Source organism: Anser brachyrhynchus (assembly GCF_964034855.1).
Source record: "Anser brachyrhynchus genome assembly, chromosome: 3".
Taxonomy (NCBI): Eukaryota; Metazoa; Chordata; class Aves; order Anseriformes; family Anatidae; genus Anser; species Anser brachyrhynchus.
In genome coordinates, this window is record NC_137696.1 from 61,210,161 (window position 1) to 61,234,707 (window position 24,547).

A 24,547-nucleotide genomic window follows, 5' to 3' on the forward strand; every position below is an offset into this window, starting at 1 on the left:
TTTAGCAATACAGTTGAAGAACATGATTAGGTTTGATGAGCACAGGTGGAAGTATTTGAATCTATGGAAAGTAATGGGTTTGTAAGATTGAAGGCTGATCAGTTTTTGCTGTGTGAGTAAAATTGCAGTGCTTTATTTTATTTTAAACTAAAAGCAGTATATCTTGTAACACTCAAACAGCAATAAGGCTTTCTGTAGTCTATATGGAGTTTATCTGGTAGAACTAGTCTGTAGGAAAGTACCTTCCAGACAAATTTCCAGACTTTGAAATAAATGGATAAAACTTTGAAATCCATTACTCACGCTTAGTTCTGTAATAGACTGAACTAGGATATCCCATCCAAATGAAATTTCAACTTTTTATGTGACATCAGGTTTACTACTGGTAGGTAGACTAATTTTCTGCTTTTCACTAGTGCATAAAAATGAATTCTTTTGAACTGTCTGCCGTCCTCTGTTTGTCTATGTTAATTGCTTTTTTTATTCAGAGTTGCAAAATTTGTTTTCAAGAAAGAACCATGTGTGATACAGGTGGTGTTCTGTGTGCGAGTTCTGGGGACATTGAGGTTAGTAGTATTTTCACATCTATAGTATCAGAAAAAGAAATTATGTAGAACTCAAAGCCACTTCTCTTCCTGTGTGTGGCTTGAAGACTGAGTATATTTTGCTGATATCAGTCAGCTTTTATATTCTGTTGTGCTGAGTCTCTTTTTGATGTTAGAAAAACGAATAACTTCCCATTGATTGTTAGTTGCTGTTGCTGGGAACAAAACCAGAGACTTTGCAGAAGCTGTTGTAACACCAGAGCTGCTCTTTGATTGCATTTGCTTTTTATCTCTTTTGGGGATGCTCTTCTGTGCATACTTCAGTCTAATTTTGGTGTCAAAGGAAGGAAAGGGGGTGGAGAACTGCCACCGGTTTTCTTTAAGGAAAGATAAACAAATAGTAAGAGTGCAACTCATCTCTTAAAAGCAGTTTACTTCAACGCATCTTTCTTTGATGGCTGCTGAAAAGGTAAGGATGTTTTTTAACTGTCGTATGTGACGTTACATGGGGGAATGAATTTTTATTTACTGAAATAGTGTTGGTTAGACTGCAAATATTTTATGGAAAGACCACAACTGCTACTTAAAATAGCATCTTTAACGCTTATAATTTTCTTAACTAAGATTAAATTTATTTGATTGTCCTCTACAAAATACACAATAGCCATACATTCCAGTAGCATTTGTGAATATTTTTATTCTGAACCTCCTGAATCTGTGTCCTAGCTACTGATGTATTACATCTGTCTTTTGGGTTAATGGATAGAGTAATCCAATTACCTCAGGTCAGCAAAGGCTCTGTGAATCTTTAGAAGATTGGTTTATTTGTACTTATTTATAGGTCATTATTTTGCTAATGCTTAAGGATCTGAAAGGAGGGAGAAAGAAGTTCAATATCACATTATGTGCAAAATTGCTTTGAGAGAAAGAAGCTTGTTAAGTCAAGCATTTGTAAGCTTAAAAACTTATAAAATACGCTGCTTTTTGCACTTTAACTTGTCCTAGGCCTTCTGATTAACCTCCAGTTACATAATTACATACCATCTTAGTTTGATGTAAAAAAAAAAAGAGCATAGCCTTCTCAGATTACACTGCATGCGTGCACACCTCCCTCTCCTAAGAAGTGACCATGTTGGTTCTCTCATCTCCCTTACAACAGCTCAACGCGATAGCCTAAGACCGCTACTCATCCATCTGTCTGACACTAGGGTTATTTTAAAGACATGATTTAAAATAACGTGTGAACTAAATACTTTATGTGAGCTTTGTGATGAAAAGGAAGAAGTATCGTGGTATTTACTAACTAGGTTGCTGTTACTTTTGGTTTTACAAAGAAGGTGCTTGGCTTTATGAGGTTAGCGGACTGTGTAAGGTAGCTAGCTAGCTATATTGCCTGATTCGATGGGTAAATATGAAGGGAGAACATCTGTAGATATCTTTTAAGATTGTTTTTTTTTCTGTCAAGAAGTGTCATTACTGGAAACACTACTTCTTTAATACTACCAAAACCTAATTTAATGCAGACAACGTCAGTGTTAGAAAAGCTCTCTCTTTTTTTTTTTTTTTTTTTACAGCCATGGTGAGCTTTTCAGTTCACCTTGAATTCTTCCTTGAAATGACTAAGAACTCAAATCTGCTGTGCTGCTGTCAAGCACAAGGATTATCCTATTTTGGGGAAAGGAGTACTTTATTTGTTCTAGAAGCTACTTCATCAAGTTAGATTTTGAGTTCTCTTCGAATGCACAAGAAAAAGTGACAGAACACAATGGTTGTTTGTGCTTAAAACTTCATAAAAATTAAAACAAAAAACCGTAGGGATGTGCAGGTGCAGTAATCCTACAGCTGCTGGCTCTGTGATGGATTTTATGCTTTGTTCTGTGCAGCGCATGATGCAGTGAGACTCACGGAGCCTTTTTGTCTCTCTGCATAGTGCAGATGCTGTTGGATGCAGGGCCCCTGGCACTTCTCTCTGCAGTAAATTTGTTCTGCTGTTTGGTGTCAGAAGGTGATCCTAGTCTTTCCATCCTAGTCCCTTTTGGCAGTCTACTGCTGGCATTAGATGCACTGCTTATATGAATTGTCACTGTGAATGGAATATGAGGTATTGCAATAGACCAGCTGTTTTGAATGGTGGTGTTTGCAGCATCTCCGACGGGCTGAGGTTAAAAGCCTTTTGGAGGAAAGAGCATAGCTGCAAGGAAGACAAAATGGAAACAAGGGAAGGCTCCAAACTGTTCTTTCCCTCACACCATTTAAATTTGTACAAGCTTGAACAGCTGAAAACATAATTTAAAAATATATTTATATGTGCATTTCTAAGTAAGATTCTTTATGCCCCCAATATTTTTTTTATACTCTAAGAAGTCATCTGAAATCCCTTTCCCAAAATAGGCTTGAAACATGGACATGTTGGGGCTTCCCTGTGAAGAAGGGAGGTAGTCCTTTTTTAAAGAATTTGCAGGAGATAATCAGACAGCAACTATTTCTGTACTTTCTTGAAAGCAGATGTTCCTTTTTGTAGCTGTTGTAGAGGGACAGTAGCTCTTTAAGATGTTTGTATGTTTTCTGTAAGACTACTAGAGCAGTTTTCTTTGATCCCCCCCACCCCAATAATGACTATCGTGAATTTGCTAGCTCATTCTGATGCTTCAGCAGGATTTTCTGATAGCATTGTACATATACCAGCCCTTGGAAATTCTGGGAGTTTACAGAAAGCCTAACTTTCAAATACTGTAATGGCTGTTTTGGTATCCTGTACGGTGTAGAGGCTGTATTGACTTAAATGGAATTGAAGGCTGAAGCATGTTAATTAATTCTTGGAGATATCCTTGAGATAAAAGATTAAAGCAGGTGGAGGTGGCAGAGATCTTTGAAAACAACGCACATTGTGTTAAAAATTGCTAGGGCTTTTTAGGTTTTAACTGAGTAATATCCTGTGAAATTGCAGTTGTTAAGGAAATAAAATGTGATTATGCCTATCTCTGTGTCTTTTGTTTCCACAGGAAACCGATCTTTTTTTTATTTCTTAACACTTCTGTGAAATGCTTTGTCCTTTTGGTGTCTGTTGAAGAGTTTCATGGAAAAAAATATAAAAGAATGGAATGCATACTGTTTATAGCAATATCAATTATTGCCTCCTGTTTTGTTTGTTTGGTTTTAACCTTAAAACTCTCGTTAATATTTTAAAATAATGATCCATTTGGTCAGATTCTCAGCTGAGGTACATCAGTGAAATATCTGTAACTGCTTCAGTAAACTTTTATCCTTTTGTCTTCGTGGAAAGTCTAACACTATGTATTTAGTTCATATTAACTTTGAAACACCTAACCTGTTTTCATATAGGTATCTTTAATATTTGGTGTAGCGTAACTGGAACACTTGTACACTTCCTGTAGTACATACTAAACACTAGACAGTAGTAATAAAACTGGATATGGTGTCTTAACTGAATTGGATTCAACGATCATGTTCTTTCTCTACTTCACTGCATTAAAATTTTGTGTTTTTAGTAAGAGTTTTACAAAAGTGAAGGTTATAGAATATATCCAAAGCATGGTTGTGAATCTGTTTTGATTTTCATATTTGTCCTATATTTGTACATTAATATCATCAGTTTGATACAAAGTTGTTAGTGCGCTGAGCTAGAAATATTATCTATCTTAACTCTTTAGTGTTGGTGTGCAGTAACAAAGATAATGGCATTATTGTGTGATAAATGTTTTATCTAGTCTTAACAGAAATCAGGTTATTATTAGAAACGACTCTCAAAGGGTATTTCTCTTCTCTCTCTTAGGCTTGTGGTGTTTTGTCTTTTCAGTAAAATGAGATTAGAAAGGGGCATTTCTGTTTCAACTAGCATGGCTTTTCCTGTCATGGCACCTCGAGGCCTGTGCTTGAAACTAAGATAATCTTTGTTGGTTGTTTCATGTTGACTACCTGAAAAATACGGAGATACGTGGCTGAGTGTTAAAGGACATTACAGTGAGACTCTCTAAAGAACAGCACTGTCTTAAAACCTCTCCCGTGTCTGAATTCCTGTATGAAAGGACTGAGTATAGCAAAATGTGGTCTACAGAAAGTATTACTCAAATGCTATTTGAAATGTCTTGAAGAAGTGAGGAGAAGGGACAATGATGTGTTATTTTTTTCCCTAGATCCTGGAATTCCAAATCTACAAGACCAAGTAAGGCAAACCATTTCCCCAAATCCTTTATGCTGCCTCCTGGTGATAGTTAAAGCCGTACCTGGGACCCTGCTGCATGCTCTCATCCCTTTTGGAACCACTCTCAGCAAAAGAAGAAAAAAAAAAAAAAAAGAACAACAAGAAGTTCTTTGATATGAAAAAGTCAAGTGCTGTGACCTTGTAACTGTTCATATTCCCTGGGTAGCAGAGATGCTTAAACGATCACTTGTGTGAAGACAGGCATAGTTATTTTTTTCCTCGAGGGTATGACACAGTGAAACATATCACCAATCAAGGAAGAAGACAGACTCTTGATAAACACTCAGATCTCGAGAGCCACATTATATTCTCTAAAGTAGTATCCATCATTTTGAATATAGTAGAGCAGTGTGTCAGGAGTCAACGAAATAAGTGAAGTTCGGCAAAAATGGCCTGTGAATTTAATCTAAACTTCCTTAAGGAATTGGAGCGAGAGGCTGTTCTAGAAGTCCTGTACCGTGACCAGATGGTGAGAAAAACAGAGGAAGAAAGAATAAGGTATCTGACACTCCCCTTTTCATGTATTTCTGATCCTTTTTTTTTTTCCTCAGGAGTACTTTTCTTCCTCTTTGCTGTCCTTCCGGGTGTATTCCTTCTTTTATTTGTCGTTAATACTAAGTTTTTGTTCTTTGGGAAAGTGAGGGGTTATCCAGAGCCTCTTGGATTTACCATGCTACTGACTACTCTGCATTAAAGATGGTCAAATACCGCTCTGTGAATAATCTACTTAATGAATTTTAGTTCTAGGATTTGTAGAAAGTTCAGTTGCTACCTGTATTTCTTCCTCAGTGAGGGCTTTATGACATCCTCATCGTGCTCCTACATATGCCTATACAGTCCTGATAATGAAGAACACTTTCAGATCTGTGGCTGACTTATTTAACTTATGTTGTGCCAAGACTGAAGTTAAGAATTGTTGGATACCTCCTCATTGTGCTAAATTCATCTCTGTTCCTTCTCCTATTCGACAGAAAGCAAGAGCACTGTGCTTTCTCAGAGGATGTCAATAGGTGACGTTGTCTAGGAAAAGGATTTTATTTAACTATTTCACACTACACAAGTATCTCAGTAGTGAAGGATAAAGGATAATCCTTCAGCATTTTATTTGCTTTGTATTAGCTCTTGTGTAAGGGTTTCCTTGCAGTTTGAGCACTGCTTTGTCACATTGCATCCCCATATAAAACAAGATATTTGTATTGCTAAGTTAGAAGTTTGTAGTTGTACTTAAATGTGGAAACTTAAATGTTGTTTACAGCAAATGTTTGTGTATATATAACTGGACTTATAAAATGATTGTGAAAAGTAAGTAAGGGGTTATAAACAAAATCTGAATTAGTTAGAAAGTCACTGACATCTGTTGGTGATGTAAGTAACAAAAACATAGATCTTGACTCTTGGTACTTGTCATGGAAGCAAGGTTAATGAAATGGAAAGATTTAGATATTTTGGTCAGATGTATTTTTTATTTGACCTTCAGGTGATGTGTTTGTTACAATTATTTGATAGAAGATTTGATTCTTCTAATCAAATAATCTTGATAAATATGGTAATAAACATCACCAAAAGTGACCACAATTTAGTCTCAATTTTTGTATGTGAATGACATGAACACTTGCATACATAATCTTGGTGCTCTGTCCTGAGTGTACACAACTGACGTGAACAGGACCCCACTTATGCTAGCCTATTACTCTGCATGCACAGTTGTGGTTGCATATATAGCCATAGTGCAAAAAATGCTGTGTGCAGACGCCTTCAGACAGTGCCCACAATAAGGTCAAACTTGAAGGTATAGTTCCAGTGGGTAGTGACATTGCGCAAACAGGGCATTAGCTTGTGACCTACATGGGTCTTGTTTTGTTCTGTCTTATTTTATTTATTTTTACGTGGCTGATTAGGAAATTGAAGATGCAGCTGCAGCAGCTTCGATGGAAAGGGGCAAGAAATGTAAGCCATGAGTACCGGGAGAGATCTTGTGCCCGCTGTCAGAAATCCCTTGGGTTGTTGATGAACAGAGGTGCAGTATGCAACGGGTGTAGTCATCGAGTGTGCTCTGAATGCCGTGTCTGCCTGAACCCCTGCATTTGGAAATGCACTGTTTGTTATGCTCATGGGTAAGAAATGTTAATGGTTTTGATAAGTTCTTGTTTATGCTGATTTTGTTTACATTGGTTTAAATGCTGGATACGCAGTTTGTGTGTGTATCTGTTGCTTTAAACAGTTAATGAACCAAAACCTCTGGTAGAATGAAAATGTTGGATGAAGTCCTGGCAGCAAAGAAATTGGTAGGAATTTGGCCTTGCTCTTCGTGTAGTCAGGACTTCCCTTCCTGTGTTCAGCAAAATGGAACTTCAGGGTAGGCCAGAGGTGGCGTCACCTCTTTTACAAAGATGTTAATTGCAAAACACAGAACAGTCTTAATAACTGAACTCTAGATGGCACTCGTGCTCCTGAGTCAATATCTAACATGCATCAAAGCTAGTTGTTGAAGGTGCTGTTTTTCTACATAGTATAGCCAATTGCTTGACAATTTCTTAGTCATTATTATTATTTGCTTCATACTGCAGAGGTGAGAAACCTGGATTAATGAATAGTGTGAAGTCATGTTTTGTATATATTTTAAAAAATATGTTAATAACACTATCAGCAACTTTTAAAATATGGTCAGAACAGAGATCCAAGTTTGTTTATGCTGAATTTGTTGTTTTTTTTTTTCCTTTACTATGTCACCTTGGTTTTGTTTTCCTGGAAACAGGAAGCAATCTTTCTTTTACTGTATTAGTACAATTTTCATATCAAAACACTCCATCATAGTCCCTTCTATTAATCAGAGTCTTGTTAAACCAATCGGTGATGATATCTTTCCACCTTTGATGAAAAATATTTATTATTCTGTATACAAAGACAGCAAGTCTTGAAAATGAGTCAATGGTTGTGCTGGATGGTATAAATCAGTGTATAAAGGGGGAGAATTTGGGTGGAATTTTACTTTATGCCAACACAAGAGTAATGCACTACTTTATTCCCTCTTAAGATGCCAAAATGACGTTTAAATAATGCCTGGGAATTTTAAGGCAAAGTAGCAGTCTTAAGCTAAATGAATTTCTACTAGTAAATTGAAGTAATTTTCTACGCTTTAGAAGAGACTGTAAACCATCACTGAAAAGAAGCTCTCTGAATCCTCAGTTTATTTTGCAGCTTACACATAAAATAGACAAATTAGCCCCACCTATATTTAGTACAAAGCAGTTGCTAGATTTTGATGTGTGTATCAAACTTTATACATCTGTTTATACATCATTTATTTATCTGTTTATTTATACATCAAAAATTATACTATCTGTACCTCATGCTATAAGCACTAAAAAGAAAGGTTAAAAAGTAAACTTTCTTTCTGTCTAGATTGTTCCCTCCACTTGTTATTCTTTTAAATTAATTTCAGATCATTTGGAAATCTCCTCTAGAGAGCAGCTAGTTATTAAGCTGCCTTGTCATAGTGCTGTGAACCCTTAGTTATTTCATAAGTTTGTCCAAATATTTAAAGGTGAAAACAGGAAGGCATTATGTAAATGGATTTTAAAAAACATTCCGACTTTGAGGAAGTTGTATTTTCTGTCTTGCTGATGCAGAGGAATTCTTCAGTGGAATAGACATTATGGCAAAGAAATGGTACAGGATTTACATTTGATCTTGCTTAGTCCCAGTGCAAAGTCCATTAAACTCGGTCACGCTTCTTCATTTGCCTTCAGTTAGCTTTGCATGAGGGCTGCAAATCTTGGGAAATGCAGCAGTGTGGTAACTACTAGTCAGCACCTTTTGTTTACTCTGGTGAGGGAAAAATAGGGTGACTAAGAAATGTAAGAGCTGATTTTCAGGTCCTGAGCAACCATAATTTTAAGTCTTGGTTACCGCTAGAGTTGTTTATCCTGAACAAAACACTACCATCAGCAGCACTGCTGAGAGTCTCTCCTACAGACAAATATTGCAGTCCCACACATTGAATTATTTGGGGCATCTGACTTTATTTCTCACCCAATTGACACTGAGTGGTAAAAAGCAATAGAGAGGTTTCAGCAGTTTCAAAATTCATGTCCCTCATGGAGCTGACAGAAAGCACCGGGTCGGGTGATGCTGACACAGGGCCGAGAGGACTGAAGCTGTGCCGTGGATGGGCAGAGGCAGGTTGCCGTCTTCCTGCTCTGTGTGCCGAGAGTGCTGCCATGTCCCCAGACAGCTTGGGGCAGCAGGGAAGGGCAGGCCAGGCAGCACTGGCCTGAAAGCCCATGCCAGAGGGGAGAGGCCTTTGGAGAGGCCTCCTGGTGCCAGAACGTGGCCTGTCAGAGGTTTCAGGAGTAGCTGAATATCTCATAGGAAAGCCATCATTCACCTGTCCCTGTGTACGCTTCCACCCAGTTGTTTAAACGTGTTTGTTGTGTTTACAAAATACAAAATTAAAAAAGCCTCATGTACTGACAGTGCCTGTGCTTTCACCTGGAGGAGGCGTAAATGTGAATGGAGCTGGTATGTCGTATTTTCTAAAGGAATCCTATAGTTTGTCTGTTTTAACATAGAAAAAAGCGGTGTATGGAACAGCAGGCCCAGGAATTTTGTTTCAGATTTCCGCCTAGAGCAGAATTTGTTGCTTTACGTGAGCAGTCCCACACACACAAAAAAAAGGAGGAGCAAGGGAAAAAAAATAATAAAAAAAATAGAAGAGAAGAGTGGAGGGAGCCCTTTGTTTGCAAACCCACAGCAAGATCAGTCAATGTTGTGAGCAGTCACGAAATCTTCGTTTTCTGGTAGGACTAAGGACTGTTGGATGGTTAAGTGGTTACTAAACAGTTCAAGAAATGCACTTTATTCATTCAAATATCTTTTGCTTGTCTTTCAGAGATGTGAAAGTAAAGGCTGGTGAATGGTTTTTTGAGGAAAGAGCAAAGAAATATCCAGACGAAGGTAATCACTGGAACAGGCCATAAACTGTTGTGCATTTTGTAGTCCTCATCTAAGTGAAACGCAGAATGTAGTCCACTACTATATTTCATGTTTCATACATTTGGTGGGAGACCTCTCAGAAGTTATCTTGCCTTGTCTGCCTGTACAATAAATGAAGCGTAAATGCAAGCTAGCGGAAAGCATTTGAAAGTATAATTTATTTTGTGTGAGTAATCAGAATAAGAAAATTATTGGCCATATCGATTTGGATAAATGAACATGTAAGGCTACTAAGAAATTCAATGACACGTGAAATAAGTATGGAAATGTCAAAATATATGTGCAGGACGGAAATGATCTTGCATTCATTGTTTGTCAAAGTTAAAACTTAGGTTGTTTTCGCTCAAAAAGTTTCAAAGCTTAAAGAAATGATGGAGTGGAATAGAGAAACATGCATAGTTGTAAATCAACAGAAAGCTAAACACCTACTGTTTCTTTACATTCAGCCAGCTGTGCATTTGCCTTCTGTTCAGTCTTTTCAGTGCAATTAAAAATACAAAGCACTAAAAGAAATTATAGAGGATGTGGATGGATTGCCCTATGGGAATGTGATTCACAAATCAAGGAGCTGTTAGTCTTCATTTTTCACCTGCAGTGACTAATGAGTTGGAGAGGATTTCCTTTATCTTTCTGTTAAAGCTCCACTTCAGATAGGCAGCTATTTCTCTTTTGTACACGACTGTACCTTAATATTACAATTTCACTTGCAATATCTGTATCTTACCTAAATTTAAGAATAGCTGGTAAAAAGGAAAGCACTGGACCTTAAATATGTCTTGGGAGACTTAAATAAGAAGAAGTTTATAAATGGAAGAATGTAATCAGGCAAATCTTGAGTAGTAGTTATTTGCCAAAGGTAGCGACTAACATATTAAAAAACTGAATTGCAGTTTCTGCTGAACAATTCATTTAGAAATAAATAAATAAATCACTTATTTCCATTCTAGCTAAGACAATTTCTGATTTTAATGTATTAGTTGACCAATCTTTTAAAGTGCAGTTGTATTCCATAACCATTGTTAATAATTTTTTCTCATATTCTTCTTAGAGAGTCTAAAGCTGGTAATTTTAACATTCTCTAACTGTTACTAGAAAATGATATGTTGTTCTCAGATATTGAACCTGATATTGCAAGGCACTGAGTGTCCCTCTTTCCAGTGAAAAAGTTCTCACCTTGCATTATCAAAGCTTTGTGGGTACTTTGAAGCATTTTGCTTAGTTAGTCTAATAGTAATGTTGTTGAAGTCACAAAGTTCTAAGGATATACAGAAGGTAAGCCTGTAGGGAGAAATATGTTTTGTTTGGTTCCTTTGATTAGACCAACTGATGTAGTTAAAGGAGTTAAAAAATTGAAAACTTTCAAACAGCATTCATCTTAGTTATGTATCCCTCAAGCCTGGAGAGGCAGTGCCCTCTTCTGGTTTAATAATATAACACAAGCGATGTATTCACTGCAAACTAAGTTAAACTGAAACAGTACATGTTGCAGTGAAGTTTTCTCATGTTGCAGAGTCAAAAAATGTTACGTGTGTGTGCTTTTTATTAATTTTCTGTAGCTTCTATCTAAAAATTGTATTCTCATAAAAGTAGTAGATTGCCTTTACTGACTAGTAAGTTAAAAATCTAAGAAATCATTTAATGCTACAGTAGCTCAAGATATCAAATATTACATATTAATAATAGAGCATTAACTCTGGAGTTATGTTTGAAATTTGTAACTTCAGTAAGTTGATTATTGTTTCTACCACCACCAGGATATGCTACTTCTATGTAAGTAATATAATTAATGATGTCTCCAGCAAAGCATGGGTCTCGTGCTGCTGTCTGTATTGTTATTATTAGGAATGATTAGTGATTAAAACCACTCCAGCTGGCTGTTTGTTGCATGCATTTGGCCCTTCTTTCTGTTTGTGATTACTCAGGAACAAGCTACATTTTCATGAGCCTTCATTGTTTGTGCCTGATGGAGCGCTCGCTCCTTGCTGTTCTTTACATCATGTGGCTGCTCACCTGAGGAATGTGGCATGGTTGCTGTTTCCCCACAGGGACAGCCTTAGCAAAGGGTTTTTGTCTGTGTTTGTGAGCTAGTCCATCACCACAGCTGTTTAGTTCTCTAGTAGATAAAAAAGAAAGAATTTTTCATAAGAAGCAAGAAATTACAACGTGACTACTCTTGCACCATATTTTCAAGCTTTCCATAGTGTTTGAATTTTATGGTTTAATTGCATTTCCATGCACTACCTGCTTCCTAGCCCTCAGGAGGCCGAGGGCACTTAGCAACCTGAAGAAGTAGGCCTATTAGCATCCCTACGTGATCGTCCTCAGGGTTTGTGAAGAGCTAGGCTGAATGTGCCCCCTGAAAAAGGGGAAGGTGAAATCATGACAGAATTTGGGTTGCAGGAGAGACGTGTGTGTTGCCTGGCATATATATTGATATGTGAGATGGGGATTGATTTCACTCCTGATTTGCATGTGCATGAACTTCTGTAAATACAGGGGAGTTCCTGAAAAGGCACTGATTTTAAGAAGTGCTGTGCAGGCAGGCATTGGTAACTGCTGTTGTTGCAAAGTGACCTTTTTTCCCCCCCCTCCTTCACAGGCAGACATGAAACAGCTGGTGCAAAGCTCCTGAAATCTTATCAGAAACTGAGGTAAGACTCATAAAAGGATAAAAGGACAAAAGGTCCTAGAACACTGAGACTTCATATAGGCAATACGTTGTATGTTATAAACCAGTCAAGAGTTTGTATTTTTTGATTATAAAAAATAAATTTCATTACCTTTTGAGTACAGATTAAAAAAAGCATAGAAAAATTGACACTGTTATCTCTTGGCAACACATAGAAAGGATCTCAAGCATGGAAGAGAGTACTATTTTTAGAGTAGTAGTTTCGTATTTATTTGAAATGAAGGAATGTGCAGTATTTTTGTTATATCTCCTTATATTTTCTGTTTACCTATTTTCATCAGTATCATTCAAATTTACACATTACATTCAAATGATGAGAGGTGAAAATTATCAGGTATAATAATTATTAGGTATAGCAATTATTATGTATAATAGTATTTATATTTGCTCAATGGCAGGTTTTGCTGAATCAGTAGTTTCAGAGTAAATATGAGACAAGAAACTCTGTATGCAGGAAGATGCATCTGTTTACCAAAATTTAATACAAGTAAAAAATCCACTTTATACTGAATAAATATTTTGAAGGTTTGAGGCCTAAGCATAACTATGCTTAAGATATTACCAGTGATATATAATGCAATAACAGTCTACTTAAACTAAGTTGTATAAAAGAAAACCTATTCCTTTAAAAAAAAAAAAGATACAAAGATGGCAACAATTTTCTGATAATTATCTGGCAAAGCATAGCTGCATAAGATAGACACTTGTAGACAGATAGATAAGATCCTAAACTGGGCTGCATAAGGCCTTGCTTTTACCTAGATACAGTAAAAGTAAAAGCAAATCAAACTTTACTGGCTGCCTTTAGGGTCTGTGATTGTTCTGTGATAACAGACTGTAGTCAGATTTTTTTTTTTTCTTTAAAAGACCAGGGCTATTTACAACAGATGAAATGGCTGGAATGCTGTAAAAGGGCTCTGACAGCCCTGGGCCCAGGCAAGGAAGGGTCTTTACAGTATTGTAAATAAAGATAGATGTTTTCTGACAATATCTCTGAAACAGAAATGGGGCACGTTACACATGGGTTGTGTTTCAGCACTTGGGACACAAATTGTAGTGCTGCCAAACAAAGTCTGTCCTGAATTAGATCTTTCTCACTGTTGTAAGTTAATAATTCTGCCTAGAGAAGATAGAAAGGCAATCTTAATTCTTACAAGCACAGGCAGTAAGCCTGAGCTGCAGCTCTTAAAGACACAAGATCTTAACCCAGATCCTCATATTTCAGGAGAGACAGATAATAAAGGTACTGTGCATGTATTTGGCTCATTTATCCATGTATTAGCATAATATATTGATTTTTGCACTGTTTGTTGTCTCTTACATTTCTAGTAAAATTTCTGTTGTGCCTCCAACTCCACCTCCTTTCACTGAATCCTCTGCAGGAAGTAACGCGAAGGTAAATGTACATAAGTGTGAAATATAAGTACGTATTTGTGCACCTCTTAGAGGGCCATCAAATGAAAATACTGTCTGCAGAAATGCAGTAAACGGCAACAGCTGCTCTAACATCATATTGCAATATAAAAACTGTCTTCTGCTTCTGTCACTTTTTTTAATGCTGTATTGGTAGTAGGTTGGAGTCTCATGAGACATGTTTTCAATTAGTTTTCAGTTGTTGAGGGAAGTGATTAACCCCTTCTACTTGGCACTTGCATCTAGAGTACTGCCTCTGGTTTTGGGTTCCTCACTATAGAATAGGAAAGATATTGATGAACTGGGAGCACGTTTAGTAGAGAGGCACCAAGAAGGGTGGGGTTCAAGCACTTCTGTAAGGAAAAGCTCTTGGACTGGGGCTTCTTCAACCTGGAGCAAAGATGGCTTTAGTGGATCTTACCTCTTTAGCATTTATGGGGGGGTCAGCAAGATGACAGAGCTGGGCTCTTCCCAACTGTTCATGGCGGGAGGGGACACAACAGGCACAAGTTGAAATAAGAGAGGTTCAGACCATAATCCAGGAATCCCTTCCTCGCCCTGAGGATGGTTAGGCAGCAGATCAGGTTGCCCAGAGATGCTATGTGGTCTCTATAATCTCTGCCTGGAGAGTTTCAAGGCCCAACAGGAGAGAGCACTGAGCAACCTGGTCTGAGCTCACAGCTGAGCCTGCTGCAACTGGGAGGCTGGATTTAGACCTTTTGGGCTTCCCTCCAGCCTGGGTGATGTTGTGATCCTACGATATTCAGCAGTTACTGATAAAGCGATCATTATTATGTGTTACTTTGATTGCTGAGAGTAAAAAAAAGTGATTTTGATGGTTTGTGTTAAAGCTTTTGCGTAACAGTTGCTAGTGGACAGGATAATAGGGCAGACTTACCATTTGCTTGTTATGTGACCATGGAAACTTTAAAACAGCAAATATTATGTTTTCTTACTCATGGACTCTCATTTGCAGGATCTCAGTCAGTCCAAAAGTTTTAATAAATCTGTGGAAAACTTGTTCTTGTCTCTCACAACGCATATAAAAAGTAAGTAGATTTCACTACTTTGTCATCCTAGGATAACTTAGTCAAATGCTTCATTTTTTTGGGCCAGATTGATGTCCGTAAGATAGTTATAAACAAAGGGTATTGACTAATGGCTGAAATGACTAATGCCAAGACTGAGCCAAGCAGAAAAATAATACAGTAAGTCTAATTCTCCTTTAGTATTCTGCTGTTTATTTAATAAGCTGATGTTACCAACCAAAAATGCCTTTCTTGTAAAGATGTAAAAAGACTGCATAATGTTATTTTAAAGTTTACTGGATGTTCAGATGCAGTGTATTTAACTCAAGTTACTACAGAGTAATACCTACCTTCTCCTGTGGTGATCTTCATGTTAACTGTTTAACTGAACTCAACTGATCCCGTGAGTGAACCTATCGTGTAATGGAAGTAGAGTTTAACATTTTATTTCTCTAGCATTTTTCAAGAGGTCTTCTTTCTCAGTCTGTCTAGTGGTATTTTTTTTCCCTTTTTTTTTTTTTGTTTCAGTGTGCACTTTTAAGAACCTGCCAGTCCTAACTCTTTGTTCATTCTGATACTTTTGGTTCCTTCCATTCGCTTTTGCTGCCTGCTGTTCTTTAGGCTGCAGGCTGTGTATGTACCTCTAAGGCTTACTACACTGGGGACAGCCTGTCTGTGTGAAGAAGAGATTGAAGGCATCAATGACCAGAGGAAAACTACCTCTGAGCTTTATGAAGATTACAGGAGCTTGCAGATTTGCATGCATTTGAACCAACCTTAGCATTTTCTTACTAGCTTCATCTTAGACAACCCCAAATATAAGACTAGACCTGAATAAATATGGCTTTAGTGTTTCCCCCTAACTCTTTTCTTAGCCCTTAATCACAGTTTCCTCTGACTTCTTCCATCAGTCCTATTAACTACACAAATTTAATGTTGCGTATATGTGAACAAATATTAAAGATATGCAGAGACATAATATCTGCCTCCCCTGAACAGAAGTGTGGTGCAGGGTGCCATAGGATACTTCGTTACTGGAATTGCATAGCTGAAGCAGCACAGAGTTGGATGCAAATTAATTTCCTCTGCTTTCTGTTAGTTTGCAGCCTGGTCATAACCTGCAGTTACTGGACTGCAGTCCAGACCCCATCAGGACTGCAGCAAGCGACTTTAATAGTAAAAGGAAGGTCCTACTCCCCCCACATCTTTCCTCTGTCATGTTTCTGGTCTCATGCTGCCATTGCTTAACCTGAATTAGCACCAGTGTTTCTAGACCTCTCTGGAAGCTAATTTAGCTAATTAAAAGAGCAGACCAAACAAATGGGTAGTTTTCTGCTGCTTTATTGAGTTAAATAGGCTGAAGGTAGGGTTTATATGTTGGAGCCTGCACAATAGTGGGTGCTGGGCCATGTGGCCAGGAGCCAGGGAGCACAAAGCAGTGGTTGCAGAGGGGTACGGCAGCAAGTTGTTAGGTCAGCTCATCTGTATGTGAAACCCCACTCAATTGCTGTCATCCTCGGTTAGGATAAGAACCTTTTAATTTGTGAGAAAATAACAGGCTGCTACAATCACTGAAGTCAATAATTAAAAGGTATAGAAGGTCCTTTAGAGAGAAAGGCTTAGGTTCCTTGACCAAAGAAAACAGCTTTTTCAGACAATGTGGTCTCTTAACAAAACCTGGTACTGTGATGATAAATGCTTTCAGTCACAAGTGTCTAAACTTAGTGCCCTATATCTTATCTCGATAAAAATGTCCTGGTTTGCAGAGGTATTTAATACACCCGGCTCTCGGGTATTGCAGTAAATAAATGTGGAGAACCTCGTTCTGAACCTGACTCTGATTCTATCGCTGCAGCCAGTGTGTGTGCATGTCTGAGAGCAGCAGGAACAAAGGATTAGCATGTGCAGCACAATGCCTCTGTTGTACAGTCTGTTTTTGATGGTATTACCTCCTGTTCTGGCACAGTTTGGCAGCAACGGGAGATTATAATCCAATGGTTACTATTTGGGGGGATGTGAAAGGAGTTGCTGGTTGTAGTTTTATTTGCAGTGCAAAATTGCTCTTGGAACTAGTGATAGTGCCCATTATACTAACTATCTGTGCAGAGGTGCTGAAGGAGGGAGGAATAGTTCTAAAAAATGAATATGCCTTTTTTTTTTCCCCTCACTATAATCTGTTTTGTAACTTGTTTGTTTTAAGAGAGTATGAGGGAAGCTTTTGTTAAACTACTCAAATTATGTTTACTCCATTAGATATCTCACTCCAGTCTCTTTTATGGTCTCTGATTTCACTGTGTATTTTAAAAATCTGGTTTCATTTACAGTGAGAGATGACTTAATTGAGCTTGCCTATGAATATGTCATGTGATGCCTTAATGGTGCACACAGAGTACAGTAAACATCTGACAATTGATTGCTGCTAAGAACAAAACTAACCCAAAGTGGCTTTAAAAATCACACTTAAGAGTGCCATTGTTTTTAAGTACCAAATAATGACGTATTGTCTACTGTCTGAGGTTCCTCCACAGAGATTTATGTTATGGGAGAAATATTTATTTCTTCTGAATGAATTAAACATGTGATAGCTATTTTGTGTACCACTTAAAAGTTATTAATTCTTCATGAGAGACTGTAGGATTTACAACAAAGTGTCTGCTGCTAAGCCTACTGGTTTTCAACCCCAGAAATCATGAATGAATGCTGCCCTTCCCTTTAAATGAAGTTCTGACTGTACCCTAAGGAGTAAGAAACAAAAAGCGATGCACTAAATGTCCAATTGTCCTATAGATTTATTTGACAATATACTAGATATTAGCAAAGTGCTAATTCAATTACATACTTAAGGGTGGACATAAGCTTATCTGTATAACTAATGTTAATTGAAGTCGATGAGGGCTACTTCTGTTCTTAAAATTATGTGTGGTTTGGGACCAGAGTACATAATATCTCTACTTTTGTCCATGTTTTGGATTAATTTCTAAATATTTTCCAATATAGTCTTTCTAATTTCCACTGTATTGTCACTATATGTTGTTATAACGATCTTGCATTTATCCTGAACCAATCCAAACTGCTTTTCAAATCAAACTATATATAAAGACTGTAGAAGCTATTTCTGCGAAAAAACTGTATTTGATAGCATAAAATAATTCCTTACAGTAGCTATAAAGAAAAGAAGTAAAGACTATAATTTCCAGTTAGAACAACAATTTAGGTAAGCAAAATATAATTATACAAACTGGGACAAGTACTTGCCTTCCCCTCTTTCTTACTCTTAGGAGATGAATACTGAAACTGTAGGATGAAAGTTTGAAAGATGCATTATTTGCCTATAAATCTACAGATTTGCTTGCAATGTTTGTTATTGCTACTTCTCTCTTTGTATTCTCTTCAGAAATCTCTAAGTCCCAGAACGATATGGCTGACAGAAGTCTCCTAACAACAGATTATGGGCAGAATGCGGAAAGAAGGAAGCAAAGGAGGAGCCAGTCTGACACTGCCATCAACATTACAAGCAGGGTATCCAAATTGTTATACACGATCTCTAACTCTAAGGGCTGTTTCAGGAATGGAATATATTTATAAGAATCATGATTTACACAGTGGGATTTTACTTTTATTTATGAGCTGGGCTTAGCTGATGTTCACTAACTGTCGAGAACTCTGATTCTTGACATGGTTTTTGACTGAGTCTCCACACTTGATCTCAGCCCAGAGCTGAAGTATTAGACCGAGATTTTACAAAGACCCTGACATGGGGAGGGAGGGGATGGATTGCTTTGCTCTCAGGTGCTCACAGACTGTGTGTTGGTGCTGGCTGACATCTGCTCTATGTGATCATTAGGCTGTGGGGAGGTTCTCTGTCTCTTGTTCTCCTGCTCTTCTTGCTGCTGAACAGAACTAAGCTATGGCCATCCAAAACCCATCCTGACACTCACTAAGCACTTTTTTTTGGCAAGGATTAAATAGTGACTGCTGCTTGTTGTTGGGCAACTTCCATTTTCCTTTCTGGTTACAGTCTCTAGCTTTCAGTGTCTTCACAGAATCATAGAATATCGAGAGTTGGAAGGGACCCACAAGGATCATTGAGTCCAACTCCTGGCTGCACACAGGACCACCCAAAAATCAGACCCTATGTCTCAGAATTGTCCAGACACTTCTTGAACTCCATCAGGCTCCATGCCCTGACCACTGCCCTGGGGAGCCTGTTCCAGTGCCTGACCACCCTCTTGGTGAAGAACCCTTTCCTAACACCCAGCCTGAAACTGTCCCTGTTGCAGCTCCACACTGTTCCCTGGGGTCCTGTCAGTGTCTCCAGAGAGGAGATCGTGAGGAAGCTGTAGGCCATCATGAGGCCTCCCCTCAGTCTCCTCTTCTCTAGGCCGAACGATCCAAGTGACTTTAGCTGCTTCTCATATATCTTGGTAGCCATTCTTTTGATGTGCTCTAGTAGTTTTATGTCATTATGTTGTGGTGCCCAAACCTACACACAGTACTTGAGGTGAGGCCACACCAGTGCGGAGCAGAGTGGGATAATCCTTTCCCTTGACCAGCTAGCAATGCCGTGGCATTGCCATGGGCACACTGCATGGCTGCCAGGGCACACTGCTGGTTCATATTGCTGTCAACCAGAACCCCCAGCTCTCTTTCTGGGGGTATGCTCTCTAGCTTTTTGTCCCCTTGTCTCTACATATATTCCAGGGTTGCGTCATCCCCTGTGCAGAATCCGGCACTTGCCCTTGTTAAACTTCACGTGGTTGGTGATTGCCCAACCCTCTCATTTGTCAAGATTGCTCTGCAAGGCCTCTGTTCCCTCGAGGGAGTCAATAGCTCCTCCTAATTTAGTATCATCTGCAAACTTACTTCGTGTGCATTCAGATCCTCAGTCCAGATCATTTATAAAAGCATTGAGGAGAACTGGCCCCAAAATGGAGCCCCAGGGAACTCCACTAGTAACTGGCCGCCAGCCTGATGTAACCCCATTTACTATAAGGCTTTGAGCCCAACCAACCCATCAGCCATCTGTTCACCCATTGTATGTATGTACTTGTGTAGCTGTGTGCTGGACATTTTGTCCAGAAAGATACTGTGAGAAGTTGCTTGAGAAGTTTGTGAAAAATACGGTCTTTTCATAAGGTAGGCAAGGATGAGTACAATGTTATATATCTGCTTTAAAGCTACACTGAAACATTTGTTTTGAATGCTTTCACCTCTCAAATGACTGAACTTTCTCTATACTCAGTTTTCCACATTGTGCATACTTACTGAATTGCCTTGCTCAACTTCATGAGGTAAATGCAGTCTGCCAAGTGGCTGAATTTAAGAAGGGCTTTCGCTTGGGGCCAGACCTCATGGCAGATATTACTCACAGCTACCTTAGTGCACACGTTTTACTCTCCTCCAAAATGTTATGTATTGATAAATGGAACAGACAGGATGTCAGATAGCATGAGCTAGTGATTTGGATTGGCCCAGCAATGTCTGCAAACTCTTGGAAATTAATTCTGGTAGTTATGCATGCAATTACACACAAAATTAGCAACGTTAACTACACAAGTGGTGTTTTCATTGTGGCAAACTATACTCATTACTGTTACTTTATCTACTATTCCACTGGCAGAGCACTGCTCTATTAATGCATTGAAAAACATCAGATTATAAAACATTATTTGTAGATAATATGGATTTCTAACTGTTTCATTGCATGATGATCAAAGGCAGCCTGTCATTTTTAAAAGATAGAAGGATTCTTTGGGTTGGAAAATGTATGTAGGCGATTAAAAAAAAAAATTGTGTCAGATTTTAATTGCCTATTTAAAGGTTTAGGGCTCGATTTATGTCCACCCTTTGCATTACAGGTTTTGAAAGTTAGATTTCAATGTTCTTTGTGTTGTCAGAGCTCTATTTCTATGATTCAGGGACCTTTTGTTTCATTCAAGCCAGTTAGACTATATCTAAACTAGAACTTTAGTTTTGCTAGAATTACTGTTGGTCTTTTTTTTTCTTGTGAATATCATTTTTGCTATTTAGGTGTTTTCATATTGAAGGAAACTTTACTTGCCTGTCCCTGCACTTACATGATGGCTTTCTGTATCTTTGCTGCAACTTTAAAAATTATTAATCCCTGTCAATAGCAATATTGCATTATTCTTCCATTCGTATTTCTTCCAGTTGCCCTTTTCATTTAACAAGGGCAGATATTTACGTCATTCCTAGAACTATGTTTTCATCATGCTAGAACTAAAACTAGAGAAAAAAAAATGTTTTAAATTATGAAACACCTTTGAAAATTAATTACTCAAATTTAGAACAAAATATAATGTAGAAATCTTATTGGTTGTGATTTACACCACAGATAGTACTTACTTTCATTTTCAGAGAATGAATTGAAACAATATTTTTTCCCCTAGAAAGTATGCATGTTTCTCCTAGAAATGACTGGGAAACAATAGCTGTAACTGCCATTTTGAATGTGCAGGATATAAGACTGGGGCACCACTTCAGTCTCAAGAGCAAGATCCGTTTCTCAAGTAAGTTTTCCATATTTGTCATATGGAAAGTCTGAGCTTGATTCCTTCAGGTTAAAGTTGAAAGAGATTATGTTTAAATTCAGTAATAGTGGGGAAAAAAAAATCAACAGCAAGAACTACTAACCCCTGTAAAGTCTGAATTTAGGAAGTTAATTAAGTAGTGTTTTCTAGGGTCTCTCACTATCAGACTCTTTACGTTCATTAGAGAGACTTAAATTAGGTGCAATTATACCTACCTCGCTGGGGGAACAAGCAGAAATGTGCAAGCTTTGGAAGCATTTTGTGGTGTGTCAGTACCTGTGGGTTACTGCTCCTGTGACAGTGGATTCATACTGTTGCAGATAATGCTAATGAATTGGGCTTGGTGGGAGTCTTGCTTATGACCTGATGCTAACTTTAGTGCTGGTATTCATGTCGCATTGTCAGTCACTTATTTTCTGTTTAACAAAATCGAGAAGTCTTTCTGAACCAAGTATAGAAGCTAAAATTCAGTGTGTAGCACTTTGTTTTGGTTAGGAAGTGAAATTGGTGGTGTTTCAGATTTTTAAAAGTGAGAAGAAAATTTCTCTACTGAGAAATATTATGTTTTGGGGTTTTCTTTTTAAGTCTATATCCTGAACACATTTTTTTTTCTGTCTGTTTCCTTTTCAAAAGGGAACTAAATGAATTCTTACATCTATTTTTAAGGTAGGGCAGTTATTACACATAACAACTTCTGTGTACTATAATAACAGCACACTGCTTTCGGTTTTCCACATCCTGTGTTTTTTGTTTTTGGTTTTTTTTTTTCAGAAGTAATCTCAATATATTATCTTTTCTGCTGTACTCATTCTTTAGTGCTTTCTGCTGATGGTGCAGAAGAGGTTCCTAGGTCTGTTAAATGTTTGTTATCTATTTCTGATGCAAATAAGTTCTGTTCCCTTTGTTGATTCAGTCACACTGTAGTCTTTCTAGTCTTTTGGGTAATCCTTGTTATACAATTATTCTCTTAGATCCTCACTCTGTAAAACTTCTCACCTCACTCTTTTCCTACCCACTGAACTGTGAACATACTTTTCATAGATCGTATCATACAGGGGTAATGATGTATCAGAATGACCCCAAACCCATTTTCAGCATATCTCCAGCCATGTATGTCAGTCTTTTGGCACTTCAGTAACAACAGGGTTCATAGAATGATAACAGAGGTAGCTGAAGGTAAATCTCAAGTTCTGCTACTATACAATTTTCAACAAGTTATCAAGGCTTTCGTGGGAAGATTGGGAAAGTGAATGAACTTAAAGCAAAGTCAAGAAAACATCAGAAGTTTATTTATTTATTTATTTGTAAAATTACTGTTTTGTTAAAGATTAATAAGGCATTTTATTGGTGTATTGCTACATTTGGTGTGTTGTTAGTAGACTGTTGGTAGCAGTTACTGTGGTAGCAGTGATCCATAGCTTAGGTGGTCGAGTGTTGATTTTAGAAAGTTATCAATATAATGAATGTACTACTAGCTGGCATGAGAATGTTGTAAATCAAAGTTTAAGTTACTATATTTTCTTTGAAAGTGTGCCACCTGCATGACATTGATCAGAGTGAGTTGTAGCTATTTACTGAACTTTCTTGTGACAGCATTGCTGAAGGAATCGGAGTTTCTTTCTTAAACAAAACAAAATTAATCGCTGAATCTCTTACAGATAAAAAGTACACCCAGTCTTCAACAGCTCATCACTGGGGCCCAAAATGATAATGAAATCCTTACCAAAAGGAGTTGCAAGCAAGAAGACGACATAACAACCAGTCCCACAAGTGATGCAGTTTTCTGTGATGGCAGGAAGCATGTAAGTTGAAGTGTGAAGCACAACAGAATAGGTACTAAATGAGGACAAATATAAAAGCTAGTATTTTGGATTGTGTTACAAAATGAAATAGGGATTTTACTTGAGTTTCTCTCTGATAAAAGGCTGACTGCTTTTGGCATAATCCTTGTGGAAGCAATGTGAGCTTTTTACAGCATAAGCCAAATCAAATTAATAATAGATAGTTGATAAATGGATGTATCCATTAATAATGAATAATTGATGTGTCTGGTTCCTCTGAATTTGGCTAGTTCAACTAACATTCTTTCAGTTCTGTATTACTGTTGGGATCCTGAATGTGTTTCTTTCTAGATTAGTAGCTGGCTTTTTTTCTTAAAACATCATTTAACAGAGGGATTTTGTTATTCTGCAAGGGCTGTGGTAATGCAAATGTCAGTGGAAATTCAAATGTCAGCATGTCAGTGAATGAAGAGGAAGCAAAGAGTTACAGAAGTCAGGGGAGCAGTTCATAGGCTCAGAGGATGTCACTGAAACCTCCCCTGATGGATGACATTTTGAATACTGCAAATGACAGAGAAGGAAGCCAACTGTAAATGAATTCAGTACATGCTTTAAAGTCTCTATGATTAACTGTGGAAGATAATTTCTACGTTTTAGTGATGAGGTTAAGCAGGGTGAAGTGGCCAAGGAATCCACGACTGATATTGTAAAGAAAGGAAATAAAATGGCTTTTAGGGAATCAAAATTAACCAGACTGCTCACTTTGCAGAGGAGTGAAAACACACACAAGGCCTTTGGTGCTCTCACAGTTTACTGTGCTGTGGAGTCTGAGATGTTGCACAGACAAATGAATAACTATTTTGGATGACATTTGTGATTCTACTGGCAAAAATTTGAACTTTACTGTAGACAATCCACTCTTAAAAGTGAAATATTTTCTACTGTCTTATAGAGGGGGGAAGGTCAAGTTCCATTAAACTTCTCTTTATGGGTGTTTGATATCGATGACCACTTCATGAAAATATGTCTTCCAAAACATAAGATGCCGTTGCTTCCAGTCATGCCAGCAGGAGTACAATACATAAAGTCATTGCTAAATCCCTGTTCGCTGAAGCAAGAGTGATTTCTACATTGAACATATTTAATTTCTGATCAGGTGGGAGATGTATGTATTGTTTTCAGTCCTAACATCAGTAATCAAAATAACTCTTCAGTTTCTATGAATAAATAAGAGGTTCTGTGCAAAAAAAATTTGGAGCGCTTCTGCAGAACTTCTGTTAAGACATATGAGATAACAAAAAGGTCTATTTGCATTCCTTTGTC

The 24,547-nt window shown here is 37.7% G+C and overlaps 1 protein-coding gene across 6 annotated transcripts in view; it reads left to right on the top strand.

The window, feature by feature from the left end:
• Window positions 1–21: 21 nt before the first annotated feature.
• SYTL3 (synaptotagmin like 3) overlaps window positions 22–24,547 on the top strand; it is a 36,370-nt gene continuing 11,844 nt past the window's right edge. For 2 of the 6 annotated variants that reach the window (XM_080587047.1, XM_080587051.1), the window contains exons 1-9: window positions 119–385; window positions 4,700–5,265; window positions 6,666–6,881; window positions 9,659–9,723; window positions 12,362–12,413; window positions 13,781–13,847; window positions 14,841–14,913; window positions 18,287–18,411; window positions 23,102–23,245. In XM_080587047.1, coding sequence (XP_080443173.1) covers window positions 5,156–5,265; window positions 6,666–6,881; window positions 9,659–9,723; window positions 12,362–12,413; window positions 13,781–13,847; window positions 14,841–14,913; window positions 18,287–18,411; window positions 23,102–23,245 — 852 coding nt within the window. In that variant the 5' untranslated portion in view covers window positions 119–385; window positions 4,700–5,155. The other 4 variants (XM_080587050.1, XM_080587049.1, XM_080587048.1 and 1 more) reach the window with 4 other exon arrangements.